At 38.5% G+C, this 24,759-nt stretch overlaps 1 protein-coding gene across 1 annotated transcript; it reads right to left on the reverse strand.

Moving 5' to 3' along the window:
- Positions 1-11,692: 11,692 nt before the first annotated feature.
- Positions 11,693-24,311, reverse strand: LOC131356259 (butyrophilin subfamily 1 member A1-like). The gene is made up of 14 exons (XM_058395175.1): positions 23,957-24,311; positions 21,979-22,329; positions 21,574-21,843; positions 21,240-21,359; positions 20,535-20,561; positions 19,660-19,686; positions 18,799-19,322; positions 17,789-17,864; positions 17,582-17,743; positions 16,026-16,232; positions 15,750-15,851; positions 13,254-13,286; positions 12,925-12,951; positions 11,693-12,718 (listed from the first exon to the last, which is right to left on the reverse strand). Exons 1-14 carry the CDS (start codon positions 24,012-24,014, stop codon positions 12,180-12,182), a joined length of 2,523 nt encoding a protein of 840 aa, XP_058251158.1. The 5' UTR covers positions 24,015-24,311; the 3' UTR covers positions 11,693-12,179.
- Positions 24,312-24,759: the final 448 nt, after the last annotated feature.

Here is a 24,759-nt window from a genome sequence, read left to right on the forward strand (position 1 = left end):
ACTACGGGTGCCTGCACTATTGATTCTGAAGGCTTTAAGGCAGATTTCTTTCACCCTGGCAACACATGATGTCAGCCACTGGCTGAAATATGATTGGATAAATTCTCTTATCATAAATATACACTACTGGAAGCAGCACAACCAAGAAAAAAGCTATGAAATGTAGAGAATAGACTATTGGGGATAATTTAATACACATTCATGGAAAAATATATTAAATATATTAAAATGCAAGTCAGTGATTCAGATCTCTGCTGTTTAGGCCTTGCTGGCCCTGACAGCTGATTTTTTAAATGAAAAAAGTTCATCGTTACCTGAATTTTGCTTGTCTTTTTGAGGTGCTGAGGATAGAATAGGTACATTTGTTTACTAAACAAATCAACAAAATAACTAACTAAAAAAAAATTAATTTGACAGTAAGCAATATAATGTACTCTGACTGATGTATGTAATGTATGAACACTAACAGTAAATGGATGTAGTCATTTAAATCACAATTTCTTAGATAGTAGATGAGTATGCAGTGACTAAGCAGGGTTATGTTAATGTTAATAGTCAATAGTAAACAAAACCTATGATTAATTTAATAATAAATACTGAATAATCAACCAGCACTCATTGGTAGTTAGTAACATTGAATATTTTGTTGATTCTTGCTGTCACAGCTAGATGGAGCTGTGCATGTTGCCATGGTAACAAACAGATTGGCTGACAACAATCTGTTTCACTATTGTCTGCTAGCACCTTACTATAACATTACTAAAACTTCAGCTAGTGCAGTGTTGTCACGTCACACGGGGAGGCTGAACACCAGAGAGAGCCCTCCCCCGAACTCTAATCACGCCGTTTCAGTTCCCACACATATAAAAGAGACACGCTCACTTCATTCAACGCAAAGTATCGATCACGTGTGTTCATACCAAGCCTTCTCTTCATTGTTATCTGTGGATTCTGTGTTTGACCTAGTTTTTGTGACCTCGTTCTTGTGATTTTTACCTAGTGATTTGGATTTGTCTCTGCCTCTCTGATTTCCTGGTTTGACCTGATTTGCTTCCTTTCTGACCACGTTTTTGCCTGCTGTGATTGTTCGAATACATCTGCTTATGGATTCCAACACTTTCACCTCCGGCGCTTCCTTACAAGTGTGGAGGATTAGCAGCAGTATAGCATGCTGACAGACAAAACAACATGCTCTCTACTCATAGTTCTTCCAGCCCATGCCTACTGCTGTACAAGTGCTCTAGTACATTAGTACATTAACTCATGGAAAATCAGTGTGCTTCGGAGAAGCCTGCTTTTTTTTTTTTAAATCCTTTTCTGATTGTAGATTATTCATAAATATTTTTTTTCCCAATGTGGGAGGGTGGGCTTAATTATGTTAAATTATTCCACCTCACATTAAAACATGGAATGTAACTGGGAATGAAAGTGAATAGATGAAAAGATTGAGGTGAGAGTTTGAGTCCACACTGATTTAAATCACTCTTTACAGACAGCATGGCCAACTTTGGACTAGTGACTAAAACACAGATTCTTTATTCTTGGGGTCTTACTATTTGTAGGACAGGAAACCCCCTGTCCTGCACATAGTACTTTTTTCTGTGCTCCAACACACCTGGTTCAGATAACCAGCTGATTTAAAGTCCTTCCTGAATTATAGTAAGTGCATTAAAGCAGGAAAAACATTTCTCCAGGACCACAGTTGGGCATCTTTTTGGTATAAGGCTATGGTATAAACTGCAGTATAATTAAAGCTAAATATGTTATTAAGGAAAATGATTTAGATATTACCTTTCTGGTAACAAAAAGCTATTAATCCAACAAGACAGGTTACCAGCAATCCAACAGCAAGACATGATGAAATTATAATGATGACAAACCTCCTCCAAACACCAAAGACTTTACCTAAAGTGAAACCAAGATTATGAGATTGAGATATTTTTAAGAAAGTGTGTAAGAATTATTAAATAACTACAAAACAAGCTCTTACAAAGAGAACTGCTGCCAGATCATCAACAGATATAATGAAAAATAATGCAGAAATACTGATGCATAAATTGTGTTTGTACTATTGAGTAGATTGTTACAGTCTAACTCTATGTGGTGTTTAAATCATAAACACTTACTATTAATGATAATGTCAGTCTGCATCATGTGATGTTTTTGTTGAAGTCTGCAGTAAAACCTGTTGGAGTCGCTAGAATCATAAACAGTGATGTGGCTTTTAACACTGAAGCCCTCAGAGTCCTTGTGTATCTGTATATCTTCAGCAGGCAGAGTGACTCCTTCTCTGTCCAGCCACAGAACCTTAGGTTCAGGTTTCCAGCCTCTGGACTCACACACTAGATTAATCCCTCCTGAGTGATCATAACTCTCCATCCTGATCACTGGGTGGCTTCCTAGAACTGCAGGCAATAAAAAGTATTCTTTTAAATATTTTGAAATCAATCAACTGTCAACCCCAATAGTTTATTATTTTCTGCTCATTGTCAGTGTAAAGACTGTTTAAGACATGGTCAAAAATAAGTGTGACACTAAATGTTTGTATTTGTAAATATGATCTTTGGAACGTAACACTTTTTTATTGTGCTACATTAGAAGTATACTTGTGTAATGTAGTGCAATTCTTAACAATATCTTGTGATAATTAATTGTGTTTTCAGGGAAGCTAATGTTTTCTGTAATCCTTCCTGTTGGCCTGTATGCTGTTCTGCTCCTAAACAATATGTAAATTTATTAATATTTTAACAACAATTATCCCATCTTCTTAATTGTGAATAATTTGGACATGTGACCTGCTTATAGAGACTTTTAGACAGTACTACACTTTAATTAAATTTGCACATCCTGATGTGCTGTAACCAGTTTAGCTTTTTAGGGGGGTTCATGACATGTACTGATGTATTGATCATTGAATCATTGAATTAATCATTGGAGATTTTTACAGGAGGCTTGGACATCTTGACATTTTCATGAACTTAAGTTAGTCTTTGTGTGCTCAGAGCTCAGAGCAATTAACTGCTTTTCCTGTCCTGTAGAGACACCTTCACAAGCTGAGCCTGTATTAAAACCTCTGAGTGTAAAATATTCAGAGAGAGATAAAATAAAGTTTGGTTTGATTCTTACAGAAATTAACAGAAAGCCTATTCAAATTCTTTATTCCTGTCAGTGCTTAAATTCAAGAGAGGTCAAGAAAAGTCAAATTGATAAAACATCTGTAATCAGACACAAACTATGTAGCTTTTGGAACAGTTTTTCAACAGACTATAACAGGGGTGTACAATATTATCAGGAAATGACTGGTGTGTGTGCAGGTTTTCATCAAACAGTGTTCAAACTAGACATGACATTTTGGTGTTCACTTAGCTCATTTGTCATATTTTAGTAAAGTTAGATTAAATTAACCATGAAAGCACACTGCAGCACTAGTTTGAAACACACATATTTAAAATAATAACAATAATAATAATAATAATATTGTCTCAACTTGGATAAAACAAAGATGAATTTTAATTTATAATATATATAATTATTATATTCATCATAAGCTGTATGAAGACTGATTATTATTATTATTATTATTATTATTATTATTATTATTATTATTATTATTATCATTATTATTATTATTATTATTATTATTGCTGATTGATGTATACAACAAAAGTGGGAAATGGGTGTGTTTTCTGTGTCAAAAGTAAAATAAATGGATCTTAAATGGATCTTACCCTCGACAATAACATGAAGAATGATGTCATCATACCAGGATTTGTTCTCAATTAGACACCTATATTTTCCTTCATCAGAGACTTGGAGAGCTGAGAGTTTGAGTGAAGCGTTTCCTTTCTGTAGCTCCTCTTTAAACAGTGATGTTCTTCCTCTGTAGGACTGAGCCTGACCTTCATTTCTGTCTTTATGATCTCTATAGAGATGCACTAATAAAGGTCCTTCCTCTGGTCTCAACCACTCCACAGTCATGTCCACAGTACTGGTGTTGGGTTTGATGTAACAAGGCAGAACCAGATCTTCACCAGCTACAGCAACAAGAGGAGCTTCTGGACCAATCACCTGCAATTGCTCTGTGTTTTTGGAAAAGAAACAAATACTTAATATAATATAATTTAACTTTTTTATTGTGTAAATTAACAATAGTTATTACGGTCATAACAATATAAGAATGAAATTGTCAACAAATATATTTACAATTCAATTTTTGTAAAAAAAAAAAAAAAAAAAGTTTGTTGCTCTACAGCAGCTGTTTGCTCTGACTGAAGAAGCATTAGAGGCAAACTGAGTTTCACCAAAGTAAATTTTTAACTTATATAAAATTTATGTGCAATTTGAAATAGGCATTGTTTTAGTTTTAATAATGTAGGCTGTTATAGCTATATCAGCCCCTCCCTGAACCGCCACCTTATTGTGGTGGAGGGGTTTGAGTACCCGAATGAGCCTAGGAGCCATGTTGTCAGGGGCCTAGTGCTCCTGGTAGTCTCCCAAGGCAAACAGGTCCTCGGTGATGGGTCAGTCTAAGAGCGGTTTAAATCATGAGTGATAAAAGAGCCGTTACGTCGCCCGGACTGGTGTTCCCGGGGCCCCACCCTGGAGCCAGGCCTGGGGCTGGGGCACGCAGGCAAGCACCTGGTGGCCGTGTCTTTGCCTATGGGACTCGGCTGGGTACAGCCCGAAGGAGTGACATCCGCAGGAAGGAGCATAAGGGGTCAGTGCTATGTGGTTTGGGCAGCAGTCATGGGCGGGGGCCTCGTCGACCCAAACCCTGGTCAAAGAATCTGGCGCTTGGGACATGGAATGTCACCTCACTGGGGGGAAGGATCCTGAGCTGGTAGGGGAGGCTGAGCGGTACTGGCTAGAGACAGTCGGGCTTGCCTCCACACACAGCCTGGGCTCTGGGACCCAACTCCTTGAGAGAGACTGGACCCTCTACTACTCTGGTGTGCTTCATGGTGAGAGGCGGTGGGCTGGGATGGGCATGCTTATAGCCCCACAGCTCAGCTGCCATGTATTGGAGTTTTCCCTGGTAAACGAGAGGGTGGTTTCCCTGCACCTTCGGGTCGGGGATTGCATCTCACTGTTGTTTCGGCTTATGGGCCGAACAGTAGTGTGGAGTACCCGACCTTCTTGGAGTCCCTGCGAGGGGTGCTGGAAAGTGCTCCGACTGGGGACTCCATAGTTGTACTGGTGGACTTCAACGCCCATGTGGGAAATGACAGTGATACCTAGAGGGGCGTGATTGGGATGAAACTGTGACACTCAGGTGAAGAGAGGGGCTGGGGGACCGGAGCAGGAACTTGGTTTGCATTGCCAGCTCTAAGTCAAACCGGTTCCCAGTGCATGTTCTACTCGGGCAGGGCTGTCCAGGTTCTGTTCATTATTGTTATGGACAGAATTTCTAGGTGCAGCCAGGGGCTGGAGGGAGTCTGGTTTGGGGACCACAGGATTTCATCTCTGTTTTTTGCAGATGATGTTGTCCTGTTGGCATCTTCAAGCCAGGACCTACAGCATGCACTGGGGTGGTTTGCAGCCAAGTACGAAGTGGCTGGGATGAGGATCAGCACCTCCAAATCTGTGGCTATGGTTCTCAACTGGAAAAAGGTGGCTTGTCCCCTCCAGGTGAACCATTTGTTCCTCCCTCAAATGGTGGAGTTTAAGACCCAGGACACGCTGGAGGGACTATGGAGGGACTATGTCTCTCAGGTGACGGAAAAGTTGGAGGAAGTGTCTAGGGAGAGGGAAGTCTGGGCATCCCTGCTTAGACTGCTGCCCCCACGACCTGGCTCCGGATAAGCGGGAGACAATGAATGAATGAATGAATGCTATAGTTATAATGTTATAGCTATAGCTACATATAGTTGTGCTCAAAAGTCTGCATACCATGAAAGAAATTGTTAAACATTGCCATTTATTTGGAAAATATGACTGATAATGCCAAGCCTGATGAAAAGTTTACATATCCCTGAATGTTACATTATAAAAACACACAGGTTGACAAATCAGAGGTTTAAATTAAAAGGAAGTTTCCACACCAGTGACTCATTGTAATTGTAATTAGTGTCTGTGCATAAATAGTCAGAGAGTTTCTCAGCTCATGAGGTGATGCACTGACTTGGCAACTTGGCTGAATACTGCCCCATGCGGAAGACAAAAGAACTGCCAGTGGTCCTGCATAATTAGGTAGTTGAACTTTATAAAGCAGGAAAAGGACATAAAAAAATCTCTCCACACTTGAAAATGGCATTCACTACTGTTCAAACTTTAATAAAGAGGTGAAAAATAAGATGTTCTGTTGATACTAAAACACGGTCAGGTGGACCAAGAAAGATTTCACCCACTACTGCCAGAAAAATTGTTTGGGACGCAAAGAAAAACCCACAAACAACTTTTAGAGAAATACAGGCTGCTCTGGAAAAAAGTGGTGTTGTAGTTTCAGGGAGCACAATAAGGAGGTACTTGAGCACAAATGACCTGCATGGTCAAGTTGCCAGGAGAAAGCTGTTACTGCACCCATGCCACAAAAAGGCCCACTTTTAGTACACCAGACAGCAACTAGACAAGCCTCACAGCTTCTGGAGCAGAGTCATTTGGAGTGTTGAGACCAAAATTGAACTTTATAGTCACAACCATGAACACTATGTTTGGAGAGGAGTCAACAAGGCCTAAAAGTACACCATCCCCACTGTAAAGCATGGTGGTGGGTCTCTTATGTTTTGGGACTGTGTGAGCTCCAGTGGCACAGGGAAGTTAGTCAAAATTGATGGCAAGATGAATGCAGCATGTTATCCGAAAATACTGGCAGACAATTTGCATTTTACAGCATGAAAGCTGCGCATGGGATGCTCTTGGATGTTCCAACATGACAATGATCCGAAGCACATGGGCAAGTTGACAATAAGTTTACAAGTTTACAATATTTTGTAAAGCATGATATGAAACAGAGGATCTAAGCCATAACATCAGTATAAGTGTAATATGTGCCTGCAATTCTAATTATGATGTATAGTCATATTATAACATTTTAGAAGTAGTCAAATTTAACAAGAGTCATGCCTAAATGTCTATTAAAAAAGCTGGATGATAATTATAATTAAAATGATTGTGGAAGTAGGGGGTGCACTTTTTCCTACTAGGTTTCTAAATACTAGTTTACTTAAAAAGAGACTACAGAGAGAGAGAGAGAGAGAGAGAGAGAGAGAGAGAGACTACATACTGAAAACTGTGGTGTTCTTGTCACCAGAGGTTATTTGTTTATAGAAGTTGGTGAGGATCATACAGTTGTTATTTAGGCTCTGAAAAATCTAAACTTGAGGTGAAATACTAGGTAGGGTATGGTTTCTCTTTCCTGTGACACAGCTGATAGTAGGTATAGAGAAGCAGGTTCAAATAGCCTAGTCAGTAGTTTTGAGTTTCTGTGTCAACCTCTGTGACTAATGCAGTTTTCCCTGTTCACTGCTTTGCTATTCTATATAAATACACCAATCAGCCATGACATTATGACCAACACCTGCCTAATATTGTGTTGGTTCCCCTTTTCCTGCCAAAACAGCCCTGACCAGTCGAGGCATGGACTCCACTAAATCCCTAAACGTGTGTGCTGTGGTATTTGGCACCAAGATCCAAGAGTTATGAGGGAGGGCCTTCATGGATCGGACTTGTTTGTTCAGCACATCTCACAGATGCTTGATTGGATTCAGGTTTGGGGAATTTGGAGGCCAAATCAACACCTCAAACCTGCTGTTGTGCTCATCAAAACATTTCTCAACCTTTTTTGCTTTGTGACATGGGGCATTATCCTGCTGAAAGAGGCCACAGCCAAAAGGGAATACTGTTTCCATGAAAGGGTGTACATGGTCTGCAACAATGCTTAGGTAGGTGGTACGTGTCAAAGTAACATCCACATGGATGGCAGGACCCAAGTTTTCCCAGCAGAACATTGCTCAAAGCATGATAGTGCTTAAGTGACGCACACGCACGTGATTTAAAAGAAAATGTCATTCATCAGACCGGACCTCCTTCTTCCATTGCTCCGTGGTCCAGTTCTGATACTCACAAGCCCATTGTTGGTGCTTTCAGCAGTGCACAGGGGTCAGCATGGGCACCCTGACTGGTCTGTGGCTATGCAGCCCCATACACAACAAACTGTGATGCACTGTGTATTCTGACACCTTTCTATCAAAGCAGCAATTAACGTTTTCAGCAATTTGAGTAACAGTAGCTGATGAACGACTTTCTGTTTGCATAGAGGTAGGACTGAGATATTACACCGGTGCTTTCACTATTCATTAACACATAACATTAGTCTGATTGTGTGCATCCAGACATATTGTAGCACAAAATAGTGCACTTCCTTCAACACAAAAACCACCTACATTTCTTAGCCCTCTTCCCTCTAAGGCAGTTCAACTAAATTTCATTAACATTAAAACTGCAGCTTTTCCCACAACAAATTGTACTCGAGGCTGAGCAAAAAAGTATTACATACACCACGTTTCATTTAAACCAAGTCTCACTCCACCGTTTTCAACAGGCTTTACCCTACTCAGATTTACAGAACCTCTGACGCACTAAAAACAACTGCTATTAAACCAGCCGCTCTTCCCTAAAGCACGGTTTAATCAAACCACACGATGATTTCAGCGGCGCAGCTTTTAGACACTAAATGGTAATAGAGCAGATGAGTTTCAGTTTCGCCCAAACACAAAGCAGCTTGCTACAAAACGATGCTTTTTAAGCCATTTTAATTGGACAATTAAAATTGGTAGACAACAAACCCACTCATATCAGTTTATGGTAATCTACCTATTAATTTTATTGTAAGACGCTCTTTTTTGCGCTATTTACCGCTAAGAGTCTAAAGGACGCGCAACTTAAAATCTACATGCGGCTAGATTTACTGGAATTTCAGAAAAAAAGCAGGTTTAACCACATTTTTAAAAAATTACAGCTTAATACACACACACACACACACACACACACACACGTAGTATGTTACCTGATTGAGATTCCATAAAGCTGAAGACAGTCAGGAGAGTCACACACAAAAACATCCTTAGAAGAGAGTTTATCATTACCGATTCAGTCTGTTTCACAAAATAAATAGCATAAAACGAATTACACAGTTTATCTCATCTCAGAAACTCAAAACTTAGTACTTACTTAGTAATTAGTTATTTTCTCAACAAAACGCTAAAATACAATAAAAGAAAGCCTTTGTCCAAAACATCCTATTGTTGTTTTCGTTTTCGTGAGCCACGCCTGTGTGCACTACACCTGTTTTCCAGCTTGTAGTGTGGACTTAGTGATAATCCATCATGAAGGATTTATATTGTACTTTATATTACATATTATTTATTGAATTATCTTGATATTATTTTTGTAATGGCATTGCAAGTTTACTTTTTTAATGTAAACTTTTTATTGTACATGTTGGTGATTTAAAGTTTGGTTTACCCACAATGCCATTCGATGTCTTTGAGATTTAAGTCTTGCTACATCTCTTCCTAAAGAGAGCAATGCAGCAGAGCTTTAATCCTTCAGTTTGATCAGCTCTCTCTCTTCCTCATCTGTTCATGAGACTTAACCAGAGCTCTCCTTTACCAGAATGCTGCAACGCTGTGTTCAATGTTACTTTCTTGTTGATCAAACTGCCCTTTACACTAGACATTGACAGGGTATTTACATAACAATGTATATTGTTCGCAAAGTTCAAACAGGGACTCCAGCAAAACTAGCTATGACAGCATAACTAAAAGGGAGAGCCAGAAAGTGACACAGACAGGAGGGCCTCCTGAGACATAAAGCCAGTTACCATCAATAAACCTGTGTGAATGCATGAGAGTGGAGAGGCCACAACATAAAAAAAATCCAGTTAACCACAACACTATGCCACTGATCCCTCCAGATGTACTTCTTTACCTAAGAAAAAGACTCACAAAAAGCTTGACTAAACAAATGTGTTTTCTGCCTGGAAACACCTAGACTGTGTATGACTCGCAAACACAAATAAGAAGGCTGTTCCATCTACAGGCTTTGTACTGGACTTACTAGAGCTTGCTAATGAACCTACTGGAACATCCAGACAGTATTGCATTACAATAACCTTTATAAGCTTTCGAAATATTTCCACATGATTTTTACTAAAAAAGTGCAAGAAAAGTACAAAAATGAATTCTTCATGACCTGACGCATATGGGCCTTAATGCTTTGGGTGTATTATGGGCTTCACACTCAGGATATTATTAGATGAACTGCTACTATTTCCAAGCTGTTACTTTAAGCTCTTAAACAAGGCAAAAATGAAATATTTGTTAGAATGATAAGTATTGTAACAAAAAAAAAACATACACTCCATATAACATTATCAGTTAAATAAACCAGCAACAAGATCATTGCAGTACCAGGCGAATGGAAGAAGTACTTTAATGAACCTTTATAAAATAGAGAGAGAGAGAGAGAGAGAGAGAGAGAGCGAGCGTGTTTCTATCTTAAAAATATTTCCCAGAGAATTAAAATTGAATGTAAGGAACACTACTGGTAAACACTAAGCAGGTGAATTTCTCTTAGCTGTGATAGTCACAAACGAAACACTACTTCGTTTAAAAAGTTATGAGGTTTGTCAGTGTGATGTTGTGTGCACTGTGTGTGTGATTGCACATCCTTCAGAGTGACCTTCATTGTCTTCCTCTCAGACACCCTGCATCCACATGAGAGCGTGAAAGGTAATACATTAGTGTATGGTATTATTGGCTTGTGTAAAAGCAGTGTCCATGTAGAAAGTGCCCCTTCTAAACATGGACTCTTCCAGTCACCCAGTCTTTCAGCAAGAAGTGCACAAAGTACAGGTAAAGAGAAAGTGTGTATTCAAATTCAAATTAAAATTCAGATTCAGGTCGTAAAGGGAAGTGAGTAGGATCAGTATGCTGTAAAATGTTATAGAGGAAAGTCAGCAAGTTTTCTGTTCATACTATTACACTCTGCTGCTACTGCATTGTTGCACTTCAGGTCATATGCATGCACTCAAGAGATGCATGCACTCTTGAGATATCAAGAGGAGAGCAGCCAAGCTCATGTGCCCAAGGCATGCACAAATCTTCTGGTGTAAAATGGGCTCCACATTCATGATAGTATTACATGAACTGCAATAAACTGTTGCTACCATTTCCTAGAAGTTATTTTAAGTCCTTAAACTGGACCATTAAAATGAAATAGTTGTTGAAATGATCAATATTAATAAAAACAAACAACTAAACAAATAAAAACAAATTCACACAAAAATAACAGTTAAATAAACCAGCAACAAAATCACTGAGGTACCATGGGGACAGTTGTCTCCATTGTTCACCTGACTAACACATGCTAGCAATTTAAGATACCAGATTTGCTATGAGTCAACTTTGAGAGTCAACTCCCTCCAGGTGAAGAGGAGAGTCTGCCCCAGGTGGAGGAGTTGAAGTATCTATGTTTCTTGTTCACAAGTGATGGAAAGGATATATATATATATATAAATAGGAGATATTAATATAGCAACATTCAAACAGGAAGATAGTATAAAATGCAATATATATATAATATAATATATGGTGTATAATAATATAATAGTATAATATATACTATATATTTTCAAATTATGCAACAAAAAGAAAAACAATAATCCTTATATAATAAAAAAAAAAACCCTATAGCTTCTTCATATAAGACATCCAGAAATAGAACAAATCTGTAAATGCCATATTAGTCACTAACTACTGCCATGTTAGTGAATCCTCCATATCTTCAGCTGAGATTAAAAGTGCAGGTCTGTGGAGAAATGCAGGTCTAATCCAAATACTTTCACAAAACCAATTACAAAACAAACCTTACTGATCATTTACCAAATATTAACAACATTTACTAAGAACTGACATCATGTTCAGGAGAAAAACAGCACTAATCAGTATCCTAACCTGAAAACACATCTTTGACAGCTATACACTCGCCAAAATGTCAGAACCTCAACTATAATAAGTGGTGATTCTTAGTGGTGGAGAAAATGTCATATAAACACACTTCTTGACTCTAAGTTCATACTGTTTAGAGTTTATGTTTATATAAAATTAAAATAAATTAACTGATTATATCAAGCTGTGAAAAAGTAAAATGTTAAAATGTTACAGAATGTAAACAGATATTTATTCAGTAACAGCAGAGATGATCAGTGGTGCTGAATTACTACCATCTACTAAGTATCGAGGACTGAAGTATGGATAGAGTTTCTCAGTGAAAGACTGAGCAGTGAAAGAGTAGATATGAGAGCTGGACTTCACATCATAAAAGGAGACCAGACCCTTCTCATAATCCACAAACACCCCCACCACCTCCACCTTCTCTCTCAGTGTGAGGGAGACATCAGTATCAGCATAAGCCTTATATTCATTCTCATTCCTCAGCGCCACAGTCCAGAATCCAGTCTGAGGACTCCGTGGAATCCTGTCCTTCCTGTTAATGTTCTCTCTTACAACTCCTAATGTCCATGCAGTTTTCCCTCTGACCTGCACCTCATAATAAAATCTCCCTAAGGAGAAACTCTGCTGTCCCAGAACACAGAGATACATAAATCTTTCTGGTGTATCAGGGAGATCCTGCTGTCTCTCTGCTCGTGTCACTTGTTTTCCATCAGCAGACACAGTGAGTTGAGGATGAGCTGTATCAGGATCCAGAGTCACATCCACTGAGACCAATTATTATTTCAGAGAATTGTGTGTGTGTGCACCTGTTATGTTAGATTCTGTTGTGTTAGACAATTTATTTTTATTTTTATATCTCCTCCCTCATCTCTCTCTCTCTCTCTCTCTTTCTCATTTCTGATAGATAAATACACACAGCAGAGACTCTGATTTTACTGTACTGAAGATAAAAAGTTCAAATTGTTCTTACCTGCAAACAACTTCCTCTTTAAAAGCTCTTATGAAAGAAAAAAAAACAATAAAATAATTAATATTTAAACTGCAGAGATAAAAAATACAAACCAATAAAATAAAACTACTTTAAAATATCACAAGTTCCATCAGTAGATTTTTTTTGCACCATTCCTGTGAAACTTCACCAGGTTAAATTGTATCTATATCAAAGAGACAAAATCAGTGTAACAGCCTCCTAGTTATCTTTATGATTGTATTTAATAAGGGTAATATTGTCTGTTACATTTAATTAATCTAATTATATAATCATTACATGATTTTAAAGCACAAACAGTTCATTCTTACCTGCATGTTGCTTCACCTGTTGAAGCTCTGATACTAAAACAGATAAAATAGTTTTTAGTATATTGTGTGAATTTTACACAAACAAAAGTATAAATAGATTAAGCCGTGTAATGTTAATGAGAAGGTAAATGGACAACATACTCAGATTGCAGTTATGAAATGTAACTGTGCTTCTGATGTTATATAATTGTTAAATGATTAAATACACTTCATAAAGGGGAAACTGATGTTACAGGCCAGTTATAAGTCAAATAGAAAACAAGTCAATTACTGTACAGGAACTGATGTGTTTGATTCTCTACTCTTCTTACAGAACCCTCTATGGAGTGAAATCAACAGAACCTGAACCCAAAATGCACAAAAAGAAATGTGTACATGTGTACTAAAGGATGTTAATGATTGTAATCACTTAAAACCAATCAAAATGAACCTATCACAAGACACAGGACAAATAAAACATGATTAACAAAATACAATGATAACATGGAAACCTAGCACATGACAGCAAAAGAACAAACAAACAAACAATGACTGACAAAGACAGGTACAATAGGGCTGATATATATAGGCCAGAACATTAGGGTAAAGGGGAACAGGTGACATGGCGGGAAAGCAGAACAAAAGATGGGGCTTGGCACAAAACACGTTGGAAATACACATACAAAAAAGCAGGCTATAATGAATCACCTGCCAGCACCCCCTCTGGTGGTCTGGTAGGGAACTGTCCCAGCACTTCCTGACAGCTGTATAGAACTGTGCATGTTACCATGTGTCACGTTGTACACTGATCCTGGCCGCCAGAGGGAGCCCTCGCCTGAGTATTGACTGTTTGCATGTTGTTTCCGGTTTCAGGACTTTTAAGCAGCGTGCTCCCTCTGGCTGTGTTTCTTCATGTGTTCCGTAATTTCGGCCTACCTGAAGACATCGTGTCTGACCGAGGGACACAGTTCACGTCCCGCATCTGGATGGAGTTCTGTCGTCAGCTGGGCATCAATGTCAACCTGAGTTCCAGTTATCATCCGCAATCTAACGGCCAAGTAGAACGCCTCAACCAGGAACTGGGGAGGTTCCTTCGAACCTAATGCAGCCGCGAACAACAAAGGTGGAGCGAGTTCTTACCATGGACCGAGTATGCCCAGAACTCCCTCCATCATTCATCTACAGGTCTGACCCCGTTTCAATGCATCTTGGGCTATCAACCTCCACTATTCCCCTGGTCTGGTGAACCCTCTTGTGTCCCCATTGTGAAGGATTGGTCTAGGAGAAGTCAAGAGGTCTGGGAAAGGGCTCATGTGAGGCTCCAGCGTGCTGTTAGGAGGCAGGAGATACAGGCGAATTGCCGGCAACGCCCCCACCCTACATACCAAGTGGGACAAAAGGTATGGTTATCTACTAAGAACTTGAAATTGCGATTGCCATGTAGGAAGTTATGTCCCAGGTTCATTGGTCCTTTCAGGGTCATTCGGCAAGTTAATCCTGTCTCCTACCACCTTGAACTACCGCATTTCACCCACCTTCCACGCTTCGCTGCTCAAACCCTATCACGAACCCTCCGGCGCCACCCCTGTGACTCTGGAACCACCTCCTCCCTTGGATATTGACGGCACATTAGCCTACCGGGTGAACTCACTCCTGAACGGGGTGGTCAGCTGCAGCATTTAGTGGACTGGGAGGGTTACAGGCCAGAGGAACCGTGTTGGGTCAATGCAGTGGACATTCTGGATCCTGCTCTCACAGAGGAATTTCACCGAAACTTCCCTAACAGACCCGCCCTTAGGGGGCGTCCTTGTCGGAGAACACCAGGAGGTGTTCCTAGAGGGGGGGTTCTGTCACCTTGTACACTGATCCTGGCCGCCAGAGGGAGCCCTCGCCTGAGTATTGACTGTTTGCATGTTGTTTCCGGTTTCAGGACTTTTAAGCAGCGTGCTCCCTCTGGCTGATCGCGAAGTATTGTTTCCTCGAGTTACGTACCAAACCTTGATATATTCTGATTTAGACATTTTTGTGTATGCTCCCTGCCTGTTTCCCGGTTCTACGATTCTCGGTTTCTGTTTTGGTTTTGTTCGCTCAGTATTTGCTTTTCCGGTTTTGACCTTTTGCCTGCCTTCCCGTTTCTGATTCTGCCTGCTGTTTATTAATAAATCTGCATATGGATTCTACCTCTCACGCCTCCAGTGCGTCGTTACACCATGGTAATGAACAGAAGTTTTCTCTGCTCAAAACTTACTATAACATTACTAAAACTTCAGCCAGTGCAATATTGTTAGATATCAAACTTGTTTCATTCCAGAGCTATCTATTTATTTGCTTACTTACTTATATAGTGTTTACAATATAGTCTTTGACATTTATTTGTGTCAAACCAAATAATATTGGGATATGCTCACTGAATTTTGTATTGTGTGGTGAATCTGTGGACTTAAGCTATGGTATAAATGTAATATAAAATCTAATATCATTTTAGCTGTATAGGCAGGAAAATTATTTGAATATTACCTTTCTTGTAACCAAAAAACACAGTTACTATCAATCCAACAGCAATAAGACATGCTACAACTGAAATGCCGACAGCCAACTTCCAAACACCAAAGACGTTATCTGAAATGAAAACAATATCTCTACGTTAGAAATACATTACTTACAAAACACATGCGTACAGAGAGAACTGCAGCCAAATCACCAACATGTGTCATAAAAAGCAACAACGCTGCAGTAATGATTATAGTAGAATGTTACAATCTAAATCTAAAAGTTTTGTTTGTAGACACTTACTATTAATAATAATGTGTGTCTCCATCATGTGATGTTTTTGTTGAAGTCTGCAGTAAAATCTGCTGGAGTCATAAACAGTGATGCAGCTTTTCACACTGAAGCCCTCAGTGTCTCTGTGTATCTGTGTATCTTCAGCAGGCAAAGTGACTCCTTCTCTGTCCAGCCACAGAACCTCAGGTTCAGGGTTCCAGCCTCTGGACTCACACACTCAGAAGATTAGAAGGCAAAATTATAGACAAGCACGTCAAAGGTAAAGGCTATAAGAGCATCTCCAAGTAGCTTGATGTTCCTGTGACTACAGTTGCACATATTATTCTAAAGTTTAAGGTCCACGGGACTGTAGTCAACCTCCCTGGATGTTGTCAGAAGGAAAATTGAAGAGACAGGTATTACAAATGGTAACCAAAGAGCCCAGAACAACTTCCAATGAGATTAAAGTTGAACTCCAAGATCAAGTTACATCAGTGTCAGATTACATTTACAGTGTAAATTACATTTACGTTTCCTGCATTACATTTACATTTCTGGCATTTGGCTTTTTTTTTTTTAATTACACATATAACAATACATAAACATGGAAAGATAATAGCCAGTTTAAGTGCTTCAGGAAAAGGTTGGTCTTAAGACATCGTTTGAAGACAGTCAGAGACTCTGCTGTATGGACATCTAGGGGAAGTTCATTCCACCACCTCGGTGCCAGAACAGAGAAGAGTCTAGATGAATACCTACCTTTTGCCCTGAGAGATGGTGGGACCATGGTTACCCCAAGGTTGGGAGCAGTGGCTGAAGGGGAGATCATTGAGTCGTTCAGAGATAATGCAAGATCCTGGGCTGGGGATGAATCACCCAGGATGACCAGCAGTTCAGTTTTGCTGGGATTACGTTTCAGCTGATGAGCTGTCATCCATGATGAAATGTCCGCCAGACACGCTGAGATCCGGGCAGAAGCTGTGGTATCTGAGGGAGGGAATTTGTCCTGAACAATCAAAATCCCTTCCACTGAGATAGAATTGTTATATAAAGAAACAAGATTAAAGATTTTCTCTTCTTTCAACATATTGTCCTTTAAACTTGTTTTTGAAATTTTGCTAATCTAATGGGTAAATTACCAAGTGAGAAGGGGCACTGTAACAAAATTCAATTCCTCCAGTTTTCTTAAAAAAAACAAAAAACCACAAGAGGTCACTAGACTCACTGTTTGCTACAGGAGGAAATCAATTCATGACCAAATTAAGGAACGAATAAATCTCTTGAATGAAAATTAAGTCACTTCTGAGTTCTTTGCAGAAACCTATGGCTTTAATAGAACATAACTTTAACACCACCAACAATGGCAAACTCAAACAAATAAAAAAAGTAAACTATTATAATATAAACTATTATTAGTAAAAAGTACTATTAAAGAGAAAGAAAAAACTCTTATCTCCTTCTATATTTGAAAATATAGACAAACAGCCATATAGTAATTGTAAACTAAAACTTTTGTCAGGTCTTCTCCTAAGCATAGTTTGCGTTCTTCGCTGTTTTTTTGCACTTTTCCAGACGAAGACTCTCACCAGGCGCAGCACAAAAAGGATGATAATGAACCTCGCCTGGCAACATGGGCCTGCCCAGTTTATGAGCTACATCCACCGCCTCACTTATCTTTGCCGTGAGCTCAGGTGCCACTTCCTTGCATATCTCCATCACCTTGACATTTTCATTTTCCACTTCTGGAACTTCGTATAGTCATAAACACCACCTCTGTTTGTAACACTCTGCACCTATGATTCTGTTTTCCAACTGAGATATAGCTCTTGCTTGTTCGGTAACTTTGGCTGTTAGTACGACTTTAGATTTCTACAAATTGACAATTTCTGTGTTGAGAAATAGGAGGGATGATTTCAACTCTTCAATAGTGGAGTCAGTTCTCTTGTTGAGGGCAGTGATGATGTTCTCTTGTAGCTCATGTAATGAGAGATCAGCTTTAGATTTCTTTGATGCTGGGCTATTTGATGGTGTTCCAGGGAGAGGTGTACACAATCTGCCAAGTTCTTTTGAAGAACCTCTTGTCATGTTAGATATTGCAGGGTACGAGTGGTCCAAAAGTTTCTAAAGGCCTTTCTTTTGCTTTCCATTTATGCCACACATTCTAACATGGTAGCAGTCTTGGCTCTATTAATTCAAATTCATTTCAATTCTTTTAAGGTTTTTTAAGCCAAATTTTACTTTGAGTTCAAGCATTCCAACTTGCATTGTCAGCGCCACCTTGTCACCTTCCTCATTATGTTATTATTTGAATTATAGCAACGTTATAAATAATCGAACCTGCCGTAAATCTTTTCGTCATACTTCAGACAAGAAGAAGACACATTTCCACACATGCACAGTACAAATCATGTTTCCGGTACGGATCGAATAGTAGCTTAACCTATATAGCAGTAACCCAGAAGCTCAGGCATGAGCCAGAAGTGTCAATATTCTGGTGATGTTTCCCTCTGGCGGTTGGATGGTGGAATTGCCACTGATGACGTTACACATCCCCACATCCAATCACAAGACAAACCTTACTGAACATGTACAAAATATGAAGAACCTATAATAAGTGGTGATTCTTAATGCTGGAGAAAATGTTAGTTAACACATTCAACTTAAGTGAGAGCTAGAAAGTAGCACTTTCCAAGATGTCAGCTTGACTGATGCATCTGATTCAGCTTCCTGAGGCATCTAAATCTTCATTCTTCAAAACAGTTCAAAATGTTAACAAATATAAATCAGATATTTATTCAGTAACAGCAGAGATGATCAGTGGTGCTGAATTACCATTTTCACTATACCAAGGACTAAAGTATGGATAAAGTTCCTCAGTGAAAGACTGAGCAGTGAAAGAATAGATATGAGAGCTGGACTTCACATCATAAAAGGAGACCAGACCCTCCTCATAATCCACAAACACCCCCACCTTCTCCACCTTCTCTCTCAGTGTGAGGGGAACATCAGTATCAGCATAAGCCTTATATTCATTCTCATTCCTCAGCCCCACAGTCCAGAATCCAGTCTGAGGACTCCGTGGAATCCTGTCCTTCCTGTTAATGTTCTCTCTTACAACTCCTAATGTCCATGCAGTTTTCCCTCTGACCTGCACCTCAAAATAAAATCTCCCTGAAAAGAAACTCTGCTGTCCCAGAACACAGAGATAATTAAATCTCTGTGGTGTATCAGGGAGATCCTGTTGTGTGTCTCCATGTGTCACTTCTTTTCCATCAGCAGACACAGTGAGTTGAGGATGAGCTGTATCAGGATCCAGAGTCACATCCACTAAGAGAAATACACAATTTTCACACAACAAAACCAATTATTAATTCAGAGAAACACTGTGTATACGAGTGGCTGAGTAATTACTATTTTAATTACTATTTTTTAGCATTTTTACATCATATAAATAATCATGATGCATGTTGTCTGTGAGGTTGACAGTGCTGCTCAAAACAAGTTATTTCACGCCTACTACACCTTTTAGTTTGGACTATTTAACTGAATTGTGTGTGTGTGTGAGAGAGAGAGAGCACTTGTTTAAACAAGCAAACACTTGTATAATACACAACAGAGGCTTTCATTTAACTGTACTGAAGAAAAACATTCAAATTGTTCTTACCTGCAAACAACTTCTTCATTAGAAGCTCTAAAGAACAAAACAATAAAATAGTTACTATTTAATGTTTCCTAATGTTTCTAATACTTTGAATTGTCTAACATGTATTCAGAATCTGATTTCACTCATAAAGCCCTCTTCCTGTTCATAACATTTTGGCAGATGCCCTTATCCAGAGTGACTGAGCAATTGTAGGGTTAAAGGCCTTGCTCAAGGGCCCAGCGATAGCAGCATAGTGGACTTGGGATTCAAGCTTACAGCCTTCCGATCAGGAACCTAGGACCTTAACCACTAACTTACAACTTCCCTCAAATATTATATCTTTGGAACATGATGTTACAAGTCAGTTATGAGTCACATAAATAACAAGTCATTTAATATACAGGAAATGATGTGTTTGTATCTCTTCTCTTCTTACAGAACCCTCTGTGGAGTGAAATCAGAGTAAACAGAACCTGAACCTGTAATGCTCAAAAAATGTATGAAAAAATGATTCGACTGATAAGTAGAAAAATCTTAGGATATTTTAATATTTTGGTTTTGAATGAAATTTAATCTGAAATTCAAATATTGAAAATTTAGGTTAAGAAATTCAGGTTATAAAAATGACTGATTTTACTCAATAAACCTATTTCCTGTTTACTTCCTGTTTATTGTATTTGCTAGCATTCATTAAAATAAACATGAGAAGGAGCTGAAATTCTGCCCTCTGTCCTGATCTGCATCTTTTTATTAAATTGTGTCTCTAAGTCCAAGAAGCTCAAACAATCTAATAACCTTACAGCTTCCTTTGTGATTACATTTGATCAGTGATATTGTCTGTTAAATCTATTTCAGTTATTTAATCAGTATGATTTATAAAAGAAAAAATAGTTTACCTGCACTTTGCTTGTGTTTTTGATGTTCTGAGGAAAAAACAGACGCATTTGTTTACTAAACAAAATAAATGAAATAAATAAAATAATTTGACAGTAAGTAATATAATGTACTATGACTAATATAAGTAATATATGAACACTAACAGTAAATGGATGTAGTCATTTAAATCACAGTTTCTTAGATAGTAAATGAGTATGCAGGGAATAAGCAGGGTTATGTTAATGTTAATAGTCAATAGTAAACAAAACAAATGACTAATTTAATAATAAATACTGAATAATCAACCAGCACTCATTGGTAGTTAGTAACATTGAATATTTTGTTGATTCTTGCTGTGACAGTTAGAGGATTAGCCGTAAAGCATGCTGACAGACAAAACAACATGCTTTCTATTCACAGTTCCTCCAGCCCATGCTGCTGCTGAACAAGAGCTCTAGTACATTAGTACATTAGCTCTTGGAAAAACGGAAAACCCTGTCCTGCACATAGTACTATTTTTCTGTTTCAACACACCTAATCCAGATAACCAGCTCATTTATAGACCTTCCTGAATTAAAGTGAGAGCATTAAAGCAGTAAAAACATTATGTCCTGGATTTCTCCAGGAACACAGTTGGGAATCTGTGTGGACAAAAGATAAAAAAGGTAAAACTGCAGTATAATTAAAGTTAAACATGTTACTGAGGAAAATGATTTAGATATTACCTTTCTTGTAACCAAAAGCAGTTAGTATCAGTCCAAAAAGACATGTTACTAGCAATCCAGCAACAAGACATGCTGAAACTGCAATGTAGACAGGCCTCTTACAAACACCAAAGACTTCACCTAAAATAAAAGTTAGAAATATTTTTAAGAAATTGTATAAGAATAATTTAATAACTACTAAACAAACTCTTACAAAAAGAACATCAGCCAAATCACTAACAGATAAAAATGAAAAATAAAGCATAAATACTGATATTCCACCCAATACATATTGGGTGGAATATTGAGTAGATTGTTACAGTCTAACTCTGTGTTTCAAATCACAGACACTTACTATTAATGGTAATATCTGTCTCCATCATGTGATGTTTTTGTTGAAGTCTGCAGTAAAACCTGTTGGACTCATAAACAGTGATGCGTCTTTTCACACTGAAGCCCTCAGTGTCTCTGTGTATCTGTGTATCTTCAGCAGGCAGAGTGGCTCCTTCTCTGTCCAGCCACAGAACCTCAGGTTCAGGTTTCCAGCCTCTGGACTCACACACTAGATTAATCCCTCCTGAGTTATCATAACTCTCCATCCTGATCACTGGGTGGCTTCCCAGAACTGTGGGCAATAAAAAGTAAATAAAAAGTATTCTTTTAAATATACTGAAATCAAATAACTGTTAACCCCAATAGTTTATTATTTTCTGCTCATTGGCAGTGTGAAGATTGTCCATGACATGGTCAAAAATCTTACCCTCAACAATAACATGAACAGTGATGTCATCATACCAGGATTTGTCCTCAATGAGACACTTATATTCTCCTTCATCAGAGACTTGGAGAGCTGAGAGTTTGAGTGAAGCGTTGCCTTTCTGTAGCTCCTCTTTAAACAGTGATGTTCTTCCTCTGTAGGACTGAGCCTGATCTTCATTTTTATCTTCATGATCCCTATAGAGATGCACTAATGAAGCCTCTTCCTCTAGTCTCAACCACTCCACTGTCATGTCCACAGCACTGGTGCTGGGTTTGATGAAACAGGGCAGAACCAGATCTTCACCAGCTGCTGCAACAAGAGGAGCTTCTGGACCAATCACCTGTAGTGGCTCTGTTTTCAGAAAATAAACAAATACTTAATATGTCTATCTGTCAGGGACAATTCCCTGCCAGACCTGCAGAGGGGGTGCTGGCAGGTATATTGCTATACCTTGTGAATGTTGGTCATGTGGTTTATCTCAAGTGCATTTAAGTGAAAGTTAAGCGCACTAATGTCCATCGCTTTGTCAGAGAGCGAGAGAGGAAAAAATGAAACGTGTTAGAATAGGAGAAAGAATAATATGGTGTAAGCTGCCTATTTTAATAGTTCCCATTATTATCATCAACAACAAAGTTGTTCACACTGGACATCATGTCACACCACCTTCTGTTGGGTATCTGAATGTTCTGAAGCAACATGAAACTGCAATGAAATCGACACATCCAGTGTGCACCTCCTCTATAGGCAATCCAAAACTATCCACTATAGGCAACTACAACTTTTCACAATATTCTAATTCTCTGAGACACAGAATTTTGGGTTTTCCTTATCTGTAAGCCATAATCATCACAGTTTCAAGAAATAAAGGCTTGAAATATTTTACTCTATGTGTAATGAATCTATATAATATATGGGTTTCACTTTCTGAACTGAGTGACAAAAAATATTGACCTTTTTCATTATATTCTAAATTTTGAGATGTACCTGTACACATCTATGTGTATCCACTCATGCACATTTCAATCAAATGGTCTGTAAATGAAGACTGGTCAGAAAAAAAAATCTAACCTGCTTTAAAACCCATCTACACAACTGTAGCTGTACAACCACCCAACAGCAACACAGCTTTAACAAAGAGTTATATATATTTCCACAATTCATTTATACCGTTTTAATATACATTTACACCATTGTCCAGGCTCCTCCCTCCTGTGTGCAATGCGTTGTGGGCAATATTACCTGTTAGAGTGTGCATCGTTCTGCACTTTGAATTTCTACCGGAAGTAGTAGACCATCCAGGAATTTTTGGAATACTCTTTTCAGTATACTGCGATTTGGGGCATACTAATTCTATTTTTGAATACTATTTAGGACACATAGTATGAGAATTTGGACACAGCATACATTTTGTGTGTTAACTAACATCATTACCAATGTGTTGGTGGTGTATAATATACAAAGCATATCTTCGTCCATTTTGTCAGAAATTGATCAGTTGAGCAATTGAGTTAAAAAAATTATGGAAAACCACTGAACTTTACAACACGTGACGCTACAAGAGTGAAAAAAATCATCCTATGATTAATGTAACTACTTTCTACTCAATGACCTTGACAGAAATGTAGTGGAGTAAAAAGTAGAGTATTTGTCTTTCAAATGTAGTGAAGTTAAAGTAAAAAGTATCCAGAAAAAATAATACTCAAGTAAAGTACAGATACTCAAAAAGTGTACTTCAGTACAGTACTCAAGTAAATGTACTTCTTTACTGTCCACCTCTGCTCATATCAGTTTACTGTAATCTGCCTAGTAATTTTATTGTAAGACGCTCGTTTCGGCGCTATTACCGCCAAGAGTCTAAAAGCCGCGCCCGTTAAAATCTACATGCGGCTGGATAGAACAATGCTTTCAGAAAAAGGTTTAACCACAGTAAACAATAACACACACACACACACACACACACACACAGTCGGTGTGTTACCTGATTGAGATTCCATAAAGTTGTATAGGACAGTCAGGAGAGTTACACACAAAAACATCCCTGAAAGAGTTTATCTTTATCGCTCCAGTCTGTTTCACAAGATAAATAGCACTATACGAATTACACTAGGTGCACAATTCATCTGATCTCAAAACTCAAAACACTTAATAATTAGTTGTCTCAATAAATCGCTAAAATACGCTAAAAGAGACCCTTTGTCTCACAGCTCTGCATTATATTGTCGTTTCCGTGCACACCCCTTTGTGCCATGCGCCTGTTTTCCGCTCTGGAGTGGGGGACTCTGAGGAAACTTATTTACATAGAGTATAACCGTTATAACGAGAAGAAGTGAGAATTAACCTAAACCATACACTCGGTTATTAAAGGGATACTCCACCCTGAATGATTTGTATAGTACTCTATGTAATTATTTCTAAATTAATTTTTGTAATGACATTGCAGGTTGACTGTATTAATTTATAGTGTTTAATGTACATGTTGATGATTTAAACTTTGGTTTAACCAGATTCTAGAGTGATGCAGCAGAGCTTTAGTCCTTCAGTCTGTCCAGCTCTCTGAACTCCTCATCTGTTTATGAGGCTTAAACAGAGCTCTCCTTAATCCTGTTTTACACCAGACTGCTGTAATGCTGTGATCAATGCACTTCCAGATTCATTAAACTGCCCTTTACACCAGACACTGACAGAGTATTTCATAACAAACAGCACATGTGTAATGTTTCCATCTGCAGACTCCTGTAACAGTGAAATCTCTGGCATCAGTTCAAAGTGCCACAGTGCATA

Source organism: Hemibagrus wyckioides, linkage group LG07 (assembly GCF_019097595.1).
Source record: "Hemibagrus wyckioides isolate EC202008001 linkage group LG07, SWU_Hwy_1.0, whole genome shotgun sequence".
NCBI classification, from domain to species: domain Eukaryota; kingdom Metazoa; phylum Chordata; class Actinopteri; order Siluriformes; family Bagridae; genus Hemibagrus; species Hemibagrus wyckioides.